A 21892-nucleotide genomic window follows, 5' to 3' on the forward strand; every position below is an offset into this window, starting at 1 on the left:
GTACGCTTCTAGCGAGTTCACACTTAGTGACCGCATGTACATATGTGCTACTTTTCAGCTTTAGCACTTAGTCATTTTGTACTCTCTTTTCTGTGAAGAAGAAGAAGAAGCTTTCCATCTCTGTGTGCTTTGTTCTTGTCTTGTGTAGCTCTCTTGCATCCTCATTCTTTACAGACTACAATATTCCATATCATTCTATAATAACCATTATCCAGAGGCCAATAGTATACTCAAAACTTATGGCTAGCTCCATCGTATATAAAAACAGTGAGGCTACAACCACCATACATGCAAACCATGTCATGAGGACCTATGCTAAGATTCCACATTGTTGGTGACACTGAACAAACATGACGCTCATCACAGTGACACACTATCACCTCCTTGAACTCTTTAGAACTGAGAGAAAGACTCTTCACCATATGCAATTTCCTATAGGATTACCATCTCTCTTAGTCTCATTGCCACTAGTGCTAGCTTTAATCTTTCGACACTCGGCCTTGGTGTGCCCTACTTTATTGTAGCTAAAATAAAGAATTTTTTTTTCATGTTTCAACATAATGCTCTGGATTTTGATCTCTCTCTTCTTTTTGAATGGTCAATTTGTTTTTTAGACAAACGACCACCATGACTTCCCTAGTCAGTCCTCTCCCCTTGCATATCACTACGGAACCCTTTTGTTTCAAACCTCTATCCCTTTTTTCTCTTTATCCCCGGCCCTACGTGTCCCATCTTGTGCACTACGACACTTGATGTCACCATAATTTGTGCATATTTGAGGCTTAATGTACTCAAGATAATCATCCGTGAGTCCTCTCTTAAATCCCCACAGCATCTAGAATGCATCGATCCCTTTCAATACCTCTCTATAGTCCAAGATGTATTGAGTTAGGGACTTGCCCCCCATCGACCACTTGTCCCATAATTCCTAGTTTCTCTCTGTTGTATTTGGCTATGCTTGTTCTATATGTATGCTAAATGTGAAGCCCTTACAAAACCACTTTATGTTCTTGATGAGCTTTTTATCTCAAATGTCATCTCTTTGCAATGGGTTCATTGAAGAATATGCCAAATAGGGCAATGGCAAGGGAGCTTTGGATTGTTTAACACTAATAAAAGACAGAGGCCATCGGAGATGGATGTTGTGCTTTTTAATGTTTTGATTGATTGGGCCTATCAATGCTTTGATTGATAATAGGCCCAACATAGTTGTGGTCATGATGCGAAGGGAGAGATCTCTCTCCAAATGCTTTCAACTATGCCTGCATCTTAAAGGTAGATCGCCTTATGCAATTTATTGACATGGTGGAGAGAATTCATGGTGTAAATTCTAGTCAGGGGGTTGTTGGAGAGAAATGCCATGTTTGGTAGTGTTTTTATTGATTAAGTAAGCCAGTCTCGACCCTAAAAAATATGCAAATTGGTCGAAGCATACTTGATCATAGGGTAGCTACTATCTTAGATAATACTACATCAAGCATCAAAGGCAAGCCCACAAAATTTTAGTGAAGGAATAAGAACAATTCCTAAAACATTGATTCCATATGATTAGGATATTTTGGAAGATGATGCATGCTGAAAATGTAATAAGACTGAATTATATTGAGGCTACACCAGACTCACCAATTAGATGTATGCCTTGTCCATGAATAAAGATGAGCTACCAAGGTTCTACCCAGATTTGTACCCAATCTACAATGAACTTGCAGATAAATGAGATATATTGAAATAGTAGACTAGATCAGAGATAGTTATGAGCAAAGAAATTCTTTATGGGTTGCATGGAAATCAACACTCAATGACGTTGAAAAGAAAGACATTGTCTTAGATCTGAAGGATGACAAGATCAATTTCAAAGAAATAATGAACCAATTGAAATCTTAGGTTTGAAAACTGATAAAAAACATGAACAATTTACTTCAAAGCCTAAAAAGTTTCTTGAGAAGGAACTGGCTCACAAAGTCAGTTTAGAGACTTAGTTGTTTCGAGAGATGTCTAAAGTTCTGTTTAAGGCACAAATCAACGCCAATCATCCAAACCTAGCTGGGTGGATACAAACTATATCCACCTATCTCAAGTAGGCTAAGGCAAGATAAACAAAGGCCAAGAAGAGTATGTATGATCAAAACACAAAGACTTGGCACCAACCAACACCTTATGAAGTGGACATGCTAACAAAAAGAGGAGAGCAAGTAGACCAAGGGGCAATTTATTGGATAATCATGCAGGAAAATATAGCCTCCAACACTCCACAAAGTCAAATGGTGGCCATATCTACTAGACTACTAGTCCAAATGGTTCAAAGACCTGAGGTAAAAAGTCTCCATAAAAATGAAAGGACAAGCGTAAGAGATGAATGTCTAAAATTTTGTATATGAAAAAATTAAAAAAAGGGGAGGAGGATGTATAAGCTGGGAACTTCGGGGGGGGGAGGGGGGGTCACTATGTATAAATTGTGTATATTGTGTGCGTTCAAGGACTACTTTAAAAACTCCTTATCTATGATTTTTTTACAAATAAAACATACTTTTCAATCTATAATTTTTTTTTCCAATTTTATTTTATGGTATCCTTCTGTATGTGAAAATGTGAGAAAAAATGAAAATAAATAACCTCTTCTGCTGCACTCACGTGATAGTCACATAATTATTGAGTGACCCCCCCGAGGGTGGGAACCAACCCTTAGAGAGAAGGCTTGCATAGGAGATTACTTGGAAGCCATTCGAGTTACCTCGTGGAGTCACCATTAGTACACTATATTGTATGATTGTGTCGATCAATTAGAGTACATTGCGGGTACTTGTAAATAGGATCCATTAATCCTATTTTGGGACACTTAACTCTCAGATCTCGGAGACTTCTTGAACCTCTTCTTAAAAGAGCTTAGGAGTACACAATACTGATATTTGTGTCATTTGTGCTTTCTAGTAAATCATTCCAAAGTCTAGATTACTTGGACGCTATTCAAGTTACCTCGTGGAGTTACCATCACTAACGCTATATTTGTACGATTGTCATCCTCCTGTGTACTTTGGGTATGTTTCACCGTGATTGACAATGCCTAAGAAGTAGTTTTGACCATAAGATTATATTCTACATCATATTACGTGTTCGAGTTGGGATACCTTGCTTGATGGGTTTTTTTGCAATTAACTCTATTTTTCTGCGCATGCAATAAAAGGTTTTTTTCTTCTTGCCTTCTATACCACACTGTGCTTGATAAATTTCTTGCAAGGGTCTTGAGGTGACACTGATACTTCGATGGGTTTTTTACTTCTCTTTTTCCATTTGGGGTATGAGACACTTGGTGGGTTTTTTTTCGCAACTCTCGCAAGATATTAACTCTGAAAAGGTGGTTGTTGGCTTCTTGATGCACCATCGGATTGTACATTATTTTGTATTTTCTAAATGCGCAAAGTATATGACTGAAGGAGCCGAAGTATAAGTTTTTACACAATGATGATGCATACCATCTGGTTTTTTGGTTTTTTCTAAGAGGTAAGGTTGCTGCACTAGTTTTCTTCTAAATGAAAGAGAGTAGGGATGGGTATAGTACCTCATTCATTTGTTTGATCTTAATGTTTTCTTGGATTTGGCAGAAAAAATTGAGGCTCCTACTTTGTGCTTGCTTTTTTCATTATGGTTATATCTATACCCATTAGAAATAGTAAATGTCATGATGCAGATTTTAGGTGCATGGGCATAAGGATTGCAAGGCTAACATTGTCTTTTTACTCTGGGAATAGATACACTAAGTCATGGTGTCTTTCATTAATTTGACTATAGTTGCTTGAATAGAAAGTGATTTCTCTTGGAATGGACTATACATAAATTTTTTTAAAAGTTTATGATACCATTGGCTCACTCAAAGATCAATACATTCAAAAGTGCAAAATATCTTACAAAATGATTGGTATGAAGACACTGTTGAAATTAGGGTTGTAGGAAAACACACTCATCTTGGAGAAGATGAAGGAAGCTCAAGGCACACAACAGAGAGTATATTACATAGTGTACAATGGAAAGATTAGTTAGTCCTGATGTTGGAATTAGGGTTGCACACAGCTTGGAGAAGATGGAGGAAGCTATTGGCACACAACAGAGAGTATATTACGTAGTGTGAAATGGAAAGATTAGTCAGCCCTACAGTGATGGGCATATATACAATGAACGGGGGAGAAAAACTCCTAGTGAGGGATTAAATGCCCCGCCGGTCCAAAGTGTGTTCACACACATCACTACCACATGTATATGGTAACAAATCCCCCGTGGGAGTGATGCGGTGAACGAGAGCTGGCACCTACAATATAGGGAAGTGCCATGCCCTAAGGACATGATCAGTCCACCAAGGGGAGTAAGCCCAAATATTTGCAAGAAGCTTCAAACCTCTCAAGAGAATGCCTTTGTGAAAACATCTGCAAGGTTGTCTTGTGTTGGGACATCAGCCAAGCTGATCACTCCTCTTGAGAGCCTCTCCTTGCATAGTGGTAATGCACCTCAATGTGCTTTGTGCGAGCATGAAAAACTGGGTTTCTCACATCTACCAATGCACTCTAACTATCAATGTAGATAGTGTTGGCGATGCACTGTCCAATACCCAAATCATCCATAAGCCGTCTGAGCCATACACACTCAACCGTAGCTGTGAAGACTTCCATGTACTCAGCTTCACAACTAGAAGTGGCCAGAGTAGGTTGCTTCTTGCTCAACCATGATATGAATGAGTTGCCAAGCATGAAACAAAAACCACTTGTGGACACTCGTGTGTCAAAACAACCAGCCCAATCTGAGACCAAAGAAGCATGTAAATTTGGCAGCAATGATCCCCCCTTGAGATAAAACAAGCCAAGATGTAAAGTGCCAGTCAAGTAGTGGAAAATCTTTTTGACAGACTACCAATGCTTAGACCCTAGGCTATGCATAAATCTACTGACCTGTGAGACTGCGAACTAAATATCCAGCCTCGTGTTGCATACATAAATGAGGCAACCAACATCAGTTTGGTGAAGAGTGGCATCAGCAGGATCACCAGCATCATGGAGACTCAAATTCAAACCTTTTTCCATGGGAGTGGCAATAAGTTTGCAATCCTCAAGTCCAAAATTACATAGCAATGTCTCTATGTAACTTTTCTGACACAAGGCAGTACCACCATCACACTGCTTAAACTGTATACCCAAGTAATGATGCAACAACCCTAAATCCCTAAATCTTTCATCTTGAAAGTAGCATTTAAATGAGCCTTAAATTCAGCAATATGTCTCTCATTTGGTCAATGATCAGCAAATCATCCACATAAATAACCACAATGAGAAGTACATCACCCTCACCCTTTACATACAATGTGCTTTCTATTGGACTGTTACAAAAGCCTTGTTTGACCAAATGAGTGTCAGCTTTCTCATACCAAGCATGAGGAGACTGCTTCAATCCATACAAAGCTTTCTTACATCTGCACACTTTATCCTCTCCCTTCTTGACAAAACCGTGAGGATGCATTACATAAACTTCCTCAAATATGTCACCATTCAAGAAAGCAGTAACTGATGTAGATCCCAACCAAAAAGAAATGCCAATGTACATAGAAAACGCACAGTATTCATATGATAAGTGGCAGAAAAAGTCTTTTCATAATCTATGTCTTTTTGTTGTGCATAACAGTTTGCAAACAAGTCGAGTCTTATAGCGATCAATCTCACCATCTGGCTCGCGTTTCAACTTGTAAACCCACTTTGTACCAATGGCCTTTTTTCCAGGAGGCAAATTGCATAATGTCCATGTGTCATTTTCTAGAAGTGCATCATATTCAAATTGCATGGCCATACATCGTGCCATTTTTGTAAGTGACCTATTTTTCCTCTCAGCAACACCATTTTGTTGAGGCGTATAAGGAGCTGTAGATTGATGTTTTATCCCATGACTAGCTAGAAATGCATTAAATTCATGAGACATATACTCCCCCCCCCCCCCCCCCCCTTCTTGATCGGAATGGAGGATGCCCATAGTACATTTTGAGACATTTTTAGCCATAGCCAAAAAATTCTTGAAGCACAAAAACACTTCGGACTTAGCTTTAAGTGGATATACCGATGCATGCCTGGAGTAATCATCAATGAAAGTCACGAAGTACAGGTAATTGCCCAAGAACGAACTTTGCATGGGCCCACAAACATCACTATACACAAGTTGCAACCTGCATGTGGCCCTAACTAAACCATCCTTTCGAAACTTAGAGCGCTACATCTTACCCAAAATACAACCTTCACAAACATGTTTGATAGGTGCTTCAAGAGGCTGCAAAGAAGCAACCGTATTATATTTTTGCAAATGCAACAAGTTGGCAAAACTTAGATGGCCAAAATGTGCATGCCAAAGTTTTGCATATGTAATAGCCTTAGAATCTATAATTGCATTTGCAAAATTTTGCCCACACTTGTCATACAAAGTGAGATTATATAGCCCAAGGCATAAAATGCCAGATTCAACAATTTCATCACCAAAATTGAGATCATGTAGTGTACATCTGTCATCCACAAATTTGACTACAAGACCAAGTCTAGCAAGTGCAGATACAGACAAAATATTCTTCTTGATCCCAGGTATATACAATGCATCAACAAGTGTGAAAGAACAGCTGTTTGCAGCAATACGCACAATCTTTCCAACTCCCTTGATCGGATAAGAGGCATTTTTGGCACAAGTGATTGAATTCCCATGAGGGACATCCTTGAGAGAGGAAAACAAGTTACAATGAGAGGTAATGTGCTCTGTAGCACCACTATCAAAGTACCACACTTTAGCATCTGTAGCAATTGATAAACATGCATCATGGACATTAAGATCATAAGTGCACTCTAAGTGCACTCTGCACTAAAAGCCCATCTGCATCAACATCAGCATCACAGTCTTCTTTCACAAAAGACTCAACAATAGCTGCATTTGTAGTGTAACCAGCATAAGTAGTAGAACTAGCCTCTTTTTTCTTAGCCTCTTTGGCCTTCAATTTAGGACACTGCTCGATCAAATGATCATTAGCTTTACCATAATGGCAATGCATCTTATTTTTGCCCTTATCACCAAAATTCCTAGACAAATTACTGCCAGCAAAAGCATTAGGAACAAGTGATTTATCACTTGTAGAAGAACCATGAGAAGTGGCTACATTGCTGTTACCATCTTTTCTTTGAGCAGCACTAAAGGCATGTTCAACTGCACACTGTCGAGTCCTATTTTTTCTCGAAATTGACTCTTGCAATAGCAATATGCATAATGCATCAAACTTGACAACTTCAGGATTTCCTTGGGTCATAATAAGTCTCCAAGTACTAGCAAAAGTCTGGTAAGAATCTGGTAAGGCATCAAGAACATTCTGCACAAGGGAACTGTTTAAAATGACTTAACTTGCAGAAATAAGTTTCTCATTGATATTCTTAACACTAGCAAGGAAAGTTTCCTTGTCATATTTCTCATGCATAATCTTCGACTCCAGCTCTCTTTACGTAGCAATGCAATTTTTTCCTCATTTTGTGACTTGCATAAAGACCAACCAGAATATCCCAAGCTTGTTTTTCATTTCATTGAACGAATGTAGGGAGTAATAGTGCGCTTCATAGACATTCCAATCAATGCATGAGCTTATTCTGCCGTAGGGAAAACAACTCTAACGTCGGCATTCCTTGCAGCAAGACCTGCAACATCCTCAACATCACCTGTATCCTCAGAACGAGGACGTACATCAATGCCCTGCACAATGTTCCAAACGCCCTTTGACACAAGGACATGTTGCATCATGTAAGCCCACATAGGGTAATTGTCGCCATCTAATGTATCATCAGCAACAAACATCTTGAACACATCTGTGTTGTTGTCAGCCATGGCGAGTGTTGCACCTAATGTGAAAATTGACCAAAAAGAGGAGAAACAAAGTGGGAACAACACGTGTTATATAGCACAAACCATAGAAGACTGTACGAGACCTACTATGCAAAGAATGGCACTGACAAAATTTTGTACAAAATGACGAAATAGCCTGTGTAGTAATGTCTGCAGTGGAAACGAAGGCCGAAATGAGCCCGAATCAAAAATATGAGCAGACAAAGCTCTACAAGTGATCCCAGAATATTTGTCGACCTTCGAACGCTCACCAAAGCTCACGGAAATTGGAGAAAGTGAGCAGTCATGTGCTAGAGATACTGACGACTAAGCCCAGGAGGACGCAACCTACTCTAATACCCATTATTGGAATTAGGGTTGCAGGAAAACACACATAGCTTGGAGAAGACGAAGGAAGATCAAGGCACATAACAAAGAGTATATTACTTAGTATGCAATGGAAATATTAGTTAGCCCTAGAGTGATGGGCATATATACAATGCATGGGGGGGAAAACCTCCTAGTGAGGGAAAAAATGCCCCGATGGTCCTAAGTGTGTTCACACACATCACTACCACATGTATATGGTATCAGATACAAAATGATTTGTGGGAAAAGCTGGGAGTAAAATAGTTGGACTAAAATAGGTTGTGGCCTTCTGATCAAAATTCTAAGTATTGAAATAGCTATTTAAAAGTGTTTTTAAAAAAATTGGGGTAAACAATAACCTTATCTATAACCTACAAAAATTCACTTGTATCTTAAAGGAGTGATGACCTTTTTTATTACAAGTTTAAAATGCACACAAAGTTATACTTTGCAAAACAAGAATACAAGATTGGTTTGGACAATGGTTTTAAAGTTAAAAAGGTTGTAAGACTGACATGGATAACAATTGATAAAGTCCATTGACACCTGTAAAAGGCATTCAAGGCTAACATATCTATTGTCTTGTTTACATGGATGCAGGTGAGGACTCTATCCTTTCTTGGATTTTTTTTGGCTTAGTTGTTGTCTATCACTGATGTACCAGACTCTTTCCACTTTTAGAACAATCAGTACAAATTACCCCATGTATATAAATACTAAAATGAGACCTCATTCTTATATCTATGTACAAAAATAATTCAAAGACTGAGTTGTTTTTGTGCTACCCCTTGTCACTTGTCTAAAGCCAATTCTCTTTTGAACTTTTATGTTCTTTTGTGTATATATATTGATTTAAAATAGCAACACACATATCCTACACACAGGGCTTTTCAAATTTTTGGGAGAACCGGACGCTGGCTTTAGAGATTTTGTTGGAATATAGAGCTAAGTCGGACCCACTATCTATAATTCCTGTTTCGGTTGGCTGGTGTTAGGTAGTCCCTCTTAGACTATAGTTCACTATTCCTACGCACGGCTATCGTAGTCTTTTGACTTTGCCGGTTTTAGGGTTGCAAGTATATCCACCTATATTAACCTTCATTTTATATAATCTTTTAGAAACACACTCAGTATAAAATGAGTACTTGCATGAGAGGGATCCAGTACCCGGAGAAGTATGCAAGGATTTTAGAACAGATTAGACTTCACCTAAAGGACCATCCCTTGCTTTGCCCCTAGAACTAGGTCCTTTCTTGCCCGAAAGGCCAAAACCATTGTAATATCTTACCCTAAATAGTATTTTCCTAACTCATCAAAAAGTTTATTACAGGCCTTATCACTCTCCCATGGTTTGTTACTTCCAAACCTCTTTCTGTGGCAACCTCCCTTGTCCTGAGATGTATAAGCAGCTTGGAAGCATCACAACTTGTGTATGAATTTTCCCTTGCTTTTGACAAAACATCTTCTATTTTACACATGCTCTCTTTTAATGAATGGGTCAAAATCTTGGCTACCTTAAAAAAGGATAGTAAGGATGGTGTAGCTATGATCTCCCAATTCATTGCCCAATTGCATGGACTTACTTTGTAATACAACCAAGAATTGGCTTAGTCCTCTTCTTCTAGGGCAGAGCTGTCCAACTTTCTCAATAAATTATGCGGCCTCAATCCCACTTTTATTAGTACCCCTACTACTCCTTCTATCCCACAAACTAGCAGTATCTTCTGTAGAGACAGTGCTACTTTAGAAGCTGTCAAAGAATTTCAAAACAAACTTTGCTCCCTCAGTGACTCTAACTTGTTAGAGATGGTTCCCAAAGTTTCCAAAGTCTTCCCTTTTCTGCTAGTCAAAAAAATAGAAGTTGAATCCTTTGGAGTTAACCATCAGCTTTGGGTCCTTCCCAACAGGGGAATCCCAAACTCCGAGCAAGTTTTTTCGAGCTAATATAAATCCGAGCGACATCTGGCAAAGCACTAAACTGTCATTACCTTCTCATCTCTTATTGGGCCATGTGTATTGAAAGATGTCATTACCTTCTCATCCCTTATTGGGCCATATGTATTAAAAGATGATGGAAAAAATCCTCATTAAAGTAATAAAGAAGTTAGTAGTGCACCTATGTTGATTTTGACATAGTTGCAAAAATTTCTACATAGTTCTACCATGCGCATGGCTACACTGGTTTATGACCTTTTTTTTTTAATAATAACTGAAGAAACTATACATGGTGTGACTCTTACGGTAGTTTTCTAATAGAGTACCCTCATGATCAAGAGGGATGTTTCAATTGATTGAAGGAATAACTTCTCCCCCAAATTTAAGTAGCATGCCTTAATGCTATCATTTTACAAATAGTAAAAGCATTTGCATAATTGGTTGAGCTATTATCTATAAAAGTTGATTTTGTCCCCCAATAACATGGAGCCTTCAACGTAATGAGAGTGAAGGAATCTAGCAGCTTCCACATTATTTGGCTTCACAAATTACTTGCTACAACTCTTCGTGCCTCATCTTTGCACCATCATGTGCTTGAACATCTCCCAATAAAATTGTAGGTTTTTGATTTCATACTGCAATAGAATCTGATCCATGGAGGAAATTTTATGTTGTACTAGATTCATACATTTCCCTAATGAATGCTATTTGGTTTATCAATTTGTGTTGTATCATTGGCTGGTCCAATAAACTTACTTCATTTTGCAACTACCATATCGCGTTTCGCCGAAGCCAGAGTTCTCTCCCTCCCCGCTAATGCTTTGTATGAAAGTCAGAGACACAATGTATAGGTGCTCCATTTTTGTCACCCAAATGCACCACGAATTGAGGTGGGTGGCCCTCTGATCTGACTTCTCTCTCTCTCTCTCTCTCTCTCTCTCTCTCTCTCTCTCTCTCTCTCTCTCTCTCTCTCTCTCTCTCTCTCTCTCTCTCTCTCTCTCTCTCTCTCTCTCTCTCTCTCTCTCTCTCTCTCTCTCTCTCTCTCTCTCTCTCTCTCTCTCTCTCTCTCTCTCTCTCTCTCTCTCTCTCTCTCTCTCTACTGTGCATACGCACACGAAGCTCGAAAATCTTCCCCCTTTTTCACGCATAGGCCTTTGTCCGCCTTTGTTACAGATGCCCACAGACATTGCAACCAACAGTACGTAGCAAAGCTGCTTGATTTTTATATAAAGACCAATATTCGACATAGCTATCATGCATGCTTGACTGCCTTTTTGCACTATCGTTTAAACCAATGCATCAATCAGTGAGACCGATGCTAACAGGTGCTCGAAATTTAGAGCACTCTCAGGACGTCAATGCATTAACATTGTTGTAGGGGCAAGAGTGTGGATGGGGCAAATTACTAGTCAAAGGACATGGTGATCAGCAACGAGCTTTTGCAATATCTAAGCAAAACTTGGCTCTCAGTATACAAGAAACCCTACCTAGCAAGGGTAGCGACCTCATTAGATTCATGGTGGTCGAGAGGGTAGGATGGCATTGAGAAGCTCAACAAATTGGAGAGGGGGCCTTTTGCACAATAAGCTCACGGATCAGAGGTCTCCCATCAGAAACCTACCTGTAGCCTTCCACAGCGGCGCGTCAAATTGGAGAGAGTAAATCCTTGGACCTTTCAAGGTAGGATCGTTTAATCAACTCACAAATCAAAGCAAGCTTCCCACGAGGAACCAACCTCTAGCCATCCACGCCCGCGCGGATGGCTATAGGTAGGGAAAATTACACCCCTTGTCATGCGTACTGGACCTCAATACATGCACCAAAATTGGATTCCCTAGATATCACAAAAAGTAGGTGAGCTAGAGAATAGTGGAGATACTCAAGCCTTCTCACATCTAAACCAACCAACGAGTCTATCACACTTGCACATTGCTCTAGATGCCTTCACATGTTTCACAGTTCAAGGCCGCTAGGCATCGTTGTTGCCTTTTATACAAGGAATGTTTGATGTTTCCATCTACTAATTTTGAAGGAGAAGGTCACCTTGTGCGACAAATACCCGAAAATATAAGCATAGCACGTGATGTCAAAATACGAAGATTTTATTAGGCAATAAGTTCAAGAATTAACAAAAGTACATTTACAAAAGGGGCAATGTATGATCCAAAGAGACCTGTGACCACACTCTTATGGTAGTTTGTTAATAGAATATCCTAATGATCAAGAGCCCAGATATTTTAATTGATCGAAGGAATTATTTTTCCTCCAAATAGAAGGTATTTTGAAGCTAGGCACTAACACTAGAGGAAAACTGTATAGTCTAATAAAGGGTTAATACAAGAGTAGATTCAAGTCATTGCTAGGCTAAAGTGGCGTGGGATCCCTTGTAGTGTTTAAAAGGTTGAGTTCTCAGCTCCATGCTGATGAGCAAGACCCTTAACGTGTATTTTTTTATGGAGTTCCCTATGCAAAAGATACACCGGGGCTGTTTGTAGCTTTTTTTAAGATTGATGCAATTCAATCTCAATTGAGCATTTTAATTATTTATTTTTGAGCTCTCTAATATGTCCTCTCTCTCTCTCTCTCTCTCTCTCTCTCTCTCTCTCTCTCTCTCTCTCTCTCTCTCTCTCTCTCTCTCTCTCTCTCTCATGTTTGGCCATAAGACAATAGTATCTATAAGTGTGACAAAAAGAATGGTTTGAGAATTGTGAACTTCTTACATAGTGGCATGGACGCACCCCTCAACACTATCATTATAAATACTAAAAGAATTTTGATAATTGATTGGGCTAGTATATTTAAAAGTTGACTTCATCCACCAACAACATGGAGCCTTCAATCTCGCAAGAGTGAAGGCATCTAGCAGCTTCCACCATATTTGGCTTCACAAATTACTTGCTACAACTCTTCGTGCCTCATCTTTGCACCATCATGTGCTTGAATATCTCTCAATAGAATCATAGGTTTTTAATTTCTTACTGCAATAAAATTTGATCCATGAAGGTGATTTTGTGTTGTACTAGATGCTTACATTTCCCTAATGAATGCTAGTTGGTTTCTCAGTTGTATTTTTTGCTCCCCCCCCCCCCCCCTCCCTTCTCTCTCTCTCTCTCTCTCTCTCTCTCTCTCTCTCTCTCTCTCTCTCTCTCTCCAACCAATAGATTGCTCATTTTTTTCCTTGCTCGAAAAATATTCATACAAAAGGAAATATGGAGTCCGCTAAGAGCAATCCAGAATTCTACACTGAGTTTATTTGGAACGTTTTTTGACCACGCTGAAATTGTGCTTGCAAGTTTCTGGACCCTAAAGCCTCATGTGATTCCAACATTATGTGGTTTGACCATGCAATTTTGTTTATTCTCAATCACTTAGAACAACTCTTCCCTGACTTATTTGTTCACGGTTGGGCAGGCAAGACAAACCACTGGTTATTTCTCAAATTTCTTTTAACATCTTTCACGGCTTGATGCTTGATATTCTTAAAGAGCCAAAATTAGATGAACCCTCGATGAACTGAGCACTTATCTCAGCACCTATGCCAACTACAAAGGAGTTGAAATCATTACTAGATTGTTCAAGCCTTGCATTGAAGATGATGATTCCCCCTCACTAAAACGACCTAACTCTTTAAACACCCTTAATAACTCTTTTACATATTTTCTAACACCTAGTACTTCTTTGGAAAGTCTTGTAGCTTTACTAGAGGAAGAGGAAGAAACACACCCATGCGTCACCTCCTTGACTTGTAATCCTTTTTACCTTGCAGGTGATTTTTGGCCCTTGTGAGAGGAAGCATCTCTCAAAAAAGACTTCTACAAAAAATCTTATCTATATACACTGTTTGTACAAGAATGAACTCTTGGATTGGTTTTCGCCCAAAGTAATCTTTTGTGAGTTTTTTTAATCTACTTTTTACTAACCATAAATTGCTAGATAAAGTCTTAATTGGTTGGACATATCATCAGCCTTTTAAAAGTTTAGTCTAAAGCAATGACTTTCTATGTCATAATACTATCCCTGATTGTCCTTTTGATAAGTTTGTGCTTTTTGTAAAGATTTTGGTGATTCAGGCAGGCATGTCCGCACTTGTGATCTCAAGGTAATTGATGATCCTAGAGTCCAAAAAATCATGGCTTAAGGATTGAATCACATTCCAATTTTTCCAAAAAAAAACCTACATTGTCCTATCAACTTTACTTAGCTGCTTGACTGACATACCTAGTACTCTCGGACTAGAGAAGACAGTCCTATTGGACTTATCCGAATTGGTTCAACAATGTTTGTTTTCAAAAAGCACCTCTTTTACCACATAAATGTCTGCAAATAGCACTTGGATCACACCCGGCCTTAGCTTAAAATGTCAAAAAGTACCTCTTTTACCACATAAATGGTTGTCTGCAAATAGCACTTGGATCACACCCGACCTTAGCTTAAAATTTCAAAAACTTGCACAAAGTTGGTTTGTAGTTGGTCTTGATAAAGCCACCAATTTCCCTACTCTTATTTGAAAAAACCTCACATGGAAAGCTACTCACTTATGTCTATCCAGGGTAGTGTTTACTTTACTTAACTTATCTCCTATTGAGGTCACTGATATTAATGTAAATCATTATAATGATCTCGGATATTCTCTCAAGATAGTCAAATTACCTATATTATTTCCCACCTATAAACATCACAAACACAAGTTCCATTGGATATATGTGCCTTCAACGGATCTTTACCAACATTACTAAAGACATTACTTTATGCCTTGACCTTATACTAACTGAGTTTGAATCAGTGTGTGCGACGAAACAAAAAGCATGTTTGGATTTTCTCAAAATCCATTATAACCCCTTTTGGCTTGTTCAGAATTTCACTGAGGTCACTCTTAGCCTCCCCATTCAAACTTTTCAGCTCTTTTCTGCTGACATCACTCAATGTTACAAAAACATTCCCCTTAATGGTGATGCATGACTGAAGAATGTTCTGAAAAAATGGCTAAGATTTCATTTAGCCATGCTCGGCTAAGAGGTCTTTCCCACACCTTTGTCGTCAATAAACTAGATGGATTAAAAAATCTAACTAGTCACATACCACCCACTTCAACGAGAATAAGCTTAATGGCATCACTACATGGATTCTGGATAATTGTTTAGTTCAGTTTGGTGGCCATTGCTATAACCAAAGCCTTGGTATTCCAATGGGCTTTTCATGCTGACCCCTTATGTGAAACTTATACTTTGCCCTTTTTGAATATAAATGGTTTCTTGAGACCATGAAGAATACAAATACCATTCATAAACTCTCTATGTTTAATTATACCTATAGATACATGGACGATATCCTTAGCATCAATAAGAGAACCTTCCTTGATGAAAGTAGTCTAATTGACCCTGACTGCCTTAAGATTGAGCCAACTTTCATAATTGGGTTTAATACATCTTTGGGGTTTTTTTCCACCTCTATACAATTCCTTAACTTCTCAATTCTACTACACAATCCCTATAATGGTAACTTTGACTACCGCTTCATTTGGAAAAGAGACAATCTTAAAATCTCTTCCACAGAATTTATCAAGAAGATGAATAACTGACCACATAAAGCAGCACTAAACACATGTATAACTCTTCTTTACATAATCCTATATTCTTCTTTGAACTGCTTCGCGACATGGGAAGACATCAAGTATCTCATTCACAAATTCTGCCTCAATGGATACAAAAGAAACAACCTAATTAATACTATCACTAAGGCTATTTCAATCGCACTAATCTCATTTCTTTAATTAAGCAATAGGCCCATACACAATGGTTAGTTTGTATGGTTATCTCGGGCCCATACACAATGGTTATCTTGTATGGTCTCTCTGTCTCTCTCTCTCTCTCTCACACACACACACACACACACACACACACACAGACATACATACTTTTCTCATATAGATGCTCTCACAAAGAGTCTAGCCTCAGAGTGGTTTGCACATCACATTGAGATGATGGGTGTAGGGTGAAGCCAATGGAATGCTTCACGGTTGTACAAGTTCTACATACATAGGCCACCTGGGCCACATTGACCTTCAAGTGGGAGATTGTTTGGGTTCATATCAACTGGTCGGATGCCTGTTACTAACCCATTTCTACTCCTTCACTTATTCTTTACTTGATATAGAATAGGAGTGTGAAAGGTATCTCTCATATTGAGCTCTACCTATGTCGTGTGTATGTTTCTCTCCCCCCTCGCACTCTACACGCATAGCGTACTCTTCACTTTTTACATCTCTCTCTCTCTCTCTCTCTCTCTCTCTCTCATACACACACACACACACATATACATACATACATACATACTTTTCTCTCTATCTCTCTCTCTCTCACTCTCTCTCTCTCTCTCTCACACACACACACACAGAGGAAAAGATGGATACAATGATACGGGATGTAAGTGCAATAAGAAACGTATTCAAGCCATGGATTGATGTATGTCAAGGTAATGCACTTGTTGATTCATTTATAATGCAAGTTATTGTCAAAGCAAAGAACTTGTAGAATGAGGATGCAAAAGACTTGAAAGAAAGAGAAAAATGACCCAAGAACATTACTATCTACGGGATTGTTGAAGAAGAGTTGGAAACACCTCCATCTCTTGTAAGGAGAGCAAAGAACTCGTCGTTGAGGAGACAGGCCTATTGTAAGCACTATGATTAATGAAACAAAATGAAAGATTATCCTTGACGAAATTTAAAATTGGCCATTTTGAAACCATATGCATCCAAGGTGGCGGACATTATTGAGAAGATGTCCAAGAGGGTAGGTACCTACCATTTTGAAAAAAATCAAAATCCTACAATAATCATATCAAACCTTAGAAGACAAGAATCATTTGCCACCTTAGAGAGAAGAATGGTCTAATTGGTGAGAAGTCAACCGCTTTCTAATACAATAGTTTTGAGTTTTTTCTCTAAAATTTTCCTCAGAAAATTCATAAGGTAATAGACCTTAGGCTTATATATTAGTATCTACTAATTATTGAGCGTATCCGTTCAAAGAAGTCAAAATGAGAAAACGAGCTGGAACGCGTCAACCGTCTTGACTCTTGCCTGCTCTCAAAAGCGGCTTGCCATGTCGCAAGTTGCAGAGCCCCCCCCCCCCCCCCCCCCCCCCCTTCTCAGACAAGAAGATAACCCAAGGCTCTGCAGAACGTCACATAGCAGGGCGCGCATGGAGTCATCATCCTGCCGTCCTCTCTTTACCTGCATTGCTCTGCAGGCCATACTTCTCTGGTCCCTTGTACGATCGCAACAACCTGGTAATCTCTGCTGCGAGTACAGCCTAACAGAACCACCACCATTTCTTCGGCTTGGTTCATTTTTGCATGCATTTCTGATGCCCCCACAAGCCTGCTACACTCCAGATTTCTTATACCTGCATAGCTTACAAGAATGTGGCATCGGATTTGAGCTCCGCTCTTTTGATATGGCATTGACTTTTGGTTGATGCATGCTATATGCAGGCTTTCTGAGTATCGACTGTGGTTCTGATTCGGCATCCATCTACACCGATGGCAATGGGATAGAGTGGGTATCTGATTCAAATCTGATGAATGAGGGGACGTCAAGACCTGTGACTGGGGGGAGCGACCCTTTGTTGGCTAACATGCGCTTGTTTGATGGCAATCAAAGCAAATACTGCTACAGCTTGACCAACAGTCTTGTGGAAGCAGGAGCCTTCTTCCTCGTTCGAGTTGGAATTTGGGGCGGGGTAACCCCACCTTATACACCCAAAGACTCAGATGGAATCTTTCGATTCAAGATGATCGTTGATGCAACTGAGTGGCGGAATGTGAATGTCACCTATGGATCGACAGATTGGTGGACTTTTGATATGTATACACGTGCTCAACGCAACAGCATTGATTTTTGCTTGGCCCGCATCACCTCCGATGGGGATGCCCCTTTTCTTTCTACACTCGAGCTTCGGCCTCTGCCATCAACTCTTACCGCAACGATGGCCATGAATCTCACCAATGGCATCGCCGACTGTCTTGGGCATAATGATTATGGGGTACCGGCGGACTCAGATGTCTCCTTTACCAGGTACGTCTAGCTTTCTGCTCTTAAGCTTAGTACATTATAATAAGTCAGGAAGCAACAAAACAGGGAATTTTTTTGAATCTAGGTACAACTTTGATGCATTGGATCGGATATGGATTTCGAGAAAGGCATCGGCCACAGATGAGGTGAATACGACGACCTTGGCAATTGATGTGAGCCAAAGGGATGAGCTGCCCAGTAGGATTTTGCAAACCACCCTCATGGGTGGTCCGTATATCTCGAGGCGGTACTCAAACTTAGAACTGGAACCGGAACCCAATTCTGCGCACATTGCTGAATTCTACTTTGCAGAGATTGACCCAGCAATTACTACCTCCGGTGAGCGTACGTTCAACATATATGCAAATGAGGAACTAAAGAACACTGAAGGAGAGATAGATGTGTTTGCAAGCGTGGGAGCAAATACTGCTTATGGATATCCCGTGGTTTTTATTCCTAACACAGCGGGTGAAATTACCTTCAATTTCACTCCCACTGCCACTTCTGTCTACCCACCTTTCCTTGCGGCTATCGAGGTCTTCAAAATAAAAATAATGACAAATCTCACCTCTGCCAGTACTGGTCAGTCAATCAGCCTTCTAATATCACCCTACTTTCTATTTTGTGTTTGCCATTGTTAAATGTGTGGAATGGGCTGCACAACAATGAGGAGTTAGTCTGGGAGGTGTGTGTGTGTGTGCCCATTCATATTAAGTGCACAAGAGTTTCTCTTTCATCGGACATGATTGACGTTCCAGTCCATTCTAATAGCATCATGCATGCTTTAGTGAAATTATCTTAAGCGCTACAAAGAGTAATGCTTTGTTTTAGGTGATAGAAATGAAAGTGCCTTCAATATTGAGCAAGTATAAGGGCCTGAACAAGCATGGAAGGTGTTTATGACGCTCTTATATCGTCCATGAAATCGCTATGATAATTGTTGGTTTCATGAAGGCACTACATTTCTTCACTGTTGTTATTCAAGATACACTAGATTCTACAATCAATCTATGGTGCATGGTCATGTGCAAATGTTTGGCAGCATTGTAATGTAAACTTATTTTTTTGCTTAATAACGTAAACAAGGTCCATTTTCACAATGATACAAACATGAAAATACATGTTTGAAAATCATATACGTCAAAGTGACGTGAACACGTTTTGTTATTAATTTGAGATGGTATGTCCAAGCAAGGAGCTTTATTGCAATTTTTTTTGTGAGCAGTGAGTGCAATTGAGGACATAAAAGCTAGTCTCGGCCTATCTAGCTCCACTGGCGATCCATGCCTTCCAGTTGGCTATGGATACCCTTGGTTGAATTGTTCAGGGGATTCTGGAATCACAACATTGTAAGGGTACATGAGACTCATTTTGGTTTGGAACTCGCAATGGTGAGGCTATAACTTACTTAAATTACACCATGTATATCTTTTGGTTTGTGTCTTCAAGAATGTTATCAAAGTATGGTACGGGTGGTGAAATTCCTGCAGCTATCAACGCACTTCCTACACTCACTGAAATGTGAATACTCTAACACATACTTTTTTATTCTTGTTTTTGAAGAGTAATTAAGAGGCCTTGGAATGTGAATTATATTATACTACTAAATGAAAACAACCCGATTTTTCTTTGCAAACTTTTCTTTATTGTCCATATCTGCAGTTCTTCATGGTAATAACATCAATAGTCTTTGTTGTACTGTATATCTTTGTCTTGCAGATATCTGGACGGGAATAATTTACAAGGAGAAATTCCCGATCTGAGTTCTCTACTTTTCCTTGAAACTCTGTACGTTGGCTACTTTCTTGTGGAGAATTGGGTACTTGAAATAGAGTTTAGGATTGCTATGGACTCTTGGAAAGTTGCGTTGAACGTTAGTTTGTAGTCGTTTTTGAAATTTTGTGACTCTTACTATCTTCTTTTCCAAGCTTGCAGGGATCTGAGCAACAACAAACTCACTGGTGTTATTCCTGATTCCTTGGCATCACTAAAGAATCTAAAAGTCTTGTAAGTTTCAAAACTAAGCAAGCTTTTGACTCTCTTATTTTTGAACCTTAAGGATTTTCAATGTCCAAAAAAATAGACCTCTCTCTCTCTCTCTCTTTCTCTCTCTCTCTCTCTCTCTCTCTCTCTCTCTCTCACACACACACACACACACACACACACACACAAAAGGTCATTATAGGGGCCTTGGGAGCTACAAGAGTTGTGGCTGCAACACTTCCCACAATAATATCTTACATATGTGGCTTGTGGTCATTGTTGTGCTAGGTTTTCCCTTGAGTCATCTCAACAGGCAAGATTTCAGATATTGGGACATTTGTTGGTGATGCAAAATGTATTGAATAGTCAAACTCTTCGTCAAAGTGAGGAGGGTTACTCTCCTACTCACCCCCAATAGTGTTTGTTGTAAGAGGCACTTGCGAGACTGATTCGGTGTAATAGATAATGGGTGGAACACACACCCTAAACGTTCTCAAACAAAGTTTGGGATGGGTTCGGCTCTGGGAATGGATCACCATTCCGAAATGGGGTGTAATCGGAATGGTGGTCCGGAACGGGGTGTAATTAGAGCGGTGGGCCGGAACGGGGGGAAATGGAGCTGAATAGGAAAATATGGCTTTTTGGGGGTGGATTTGGGGCTGATATGGGGGCGAATTTGGGAGCTATTCAAGCATTTCTTAATGATGGTCGGAAAAGGGGGGGGAGGGGAGGGGGACCTGGGTGGAACGGGGTCCAGAACAGCGGAACGGGAAAATGGGGCTGTCTAGGGGCATATTCAAGTGCAAATTTGGGGTTGTTTGAGGGTAGGTAAGGGGGCATATTTGTAGGAAGTTTTGGGGTTGTAAACTATTCAATCATTTCTTTAGTTAGCCAATCCCTCCCCCCCCCGCCCCTCTCCTCTCCTCCCCCCATTCTCGTCCGGTCCAGATCCTCTCGTTCCCATTCCAGATAACTTTGACTGGATCTCCAAGGAATCCAAAGGCTGTTGAATTGTTCTGTCTTGGCACACCTCAGGCGTTGCCTCCGACTATCGATCCCCTTGATTTGTTTGTTTGTCTAGCTATATTGGATCCTCGTGCTCTGTTTGTTTATCTACATTGGAATATACTCTCGATTTTGATATAGTAATCTCTCCTCAGGAGGTCTGTCCAGGGATTGCTTTTCCTCATCCAACCTCTCTCTCACTACCTATCTTTAAACAAGGATAGGTTGTGCTTGGCCCCATCTACGTGCCTATCTCTGTCTTTGTCTTTGTGTCTGATCAACATGGTGTTGTTGTTGCACACTCTGTTGTTGACTTTGACTTCTCTAATCTCTATCATGTTGCCTCACAAGGTCTTGTTGCTGTGTAGATGTGTGTTGGGGTGGCCGTGGCTGTGAGAGTTGTCCCTCCCTACGACCAGTCTATCTCTGTTGTCATCTTTTAGGAATATTTTGGCAAAATTCCCCATCTCATGACATCTAAGGCACTAGTTCGGTTAAACCGTAACCACGATCCTCTTCAAGTGCAACACTCCTTTCCACTCAACGTGATGGAATCTAAAAACTCTGTGGAAGGGGTAGTAGAAGCCTTTATAAATGGCATAAATGTCTTGGTCTTTGTCCTGAGCACCTAAATGGTATGCCAAAAATACTCAT

At 39.8% G+C, this 21892-nt stretch overlaps 1 protein-coding gene across 2 annotated transcripts in view; it reads left to right on the forward strand.

Moving 5' to 3' along the window:
• The first annotated feature begins 17323 nt into the window (after positions 1–17323).
• LOC147428870 (putative LRR receptor-like serine/threonine-protein kinase At1g67720) overlaps positions 17324–21892 on the forward strand; it is a 39872-nt gene continuing 35303 nt past the window's right edge. For both annotated transcript variants that reach the window (XM_086494937.1, XM_086494938.1), the window contains exons 1-7: positions 17324–17466; positions 17671–18253; positions 18336–18832; positions 19476–19599; positions 19700–19771; positions 19970–20038; positions 20186–20257. In XM_086494937.1, coding sequence (XP_086351063.1) covers positions 17379–17466; positions 17671–18253; positions 18336–18832; positions 19476–19599; positions 19700–19771; positions 19970–20038; positions 20186–20257 — 1505 coding nt within the window. In that variant the 5' untranslated portion in view covers positions 17324–17378. The remainder of the gene's footprint in view (positions 17467–17670; positions 18254–18335; positions 18833–19475; positions 19600–19699; positions 19772–19969; positions 20039–20185; positions 20258–21892) is intronic.

Source organism: Adiantum capillus-veneris, chromosome 22, assembly GCF_014529385.1.
Source record: "Adiantum capillus-veneris isolate H3 chromosome 22, ASM1452938v2, whole genome shotgun sequence".
Lineage (NCBI taxonomy): Eukaryota > Viridiplantae > Streptophyta > Polypodiopsida > Polypodiales > Pteridaceae > Adiantum > Adiantum capillus-veneris.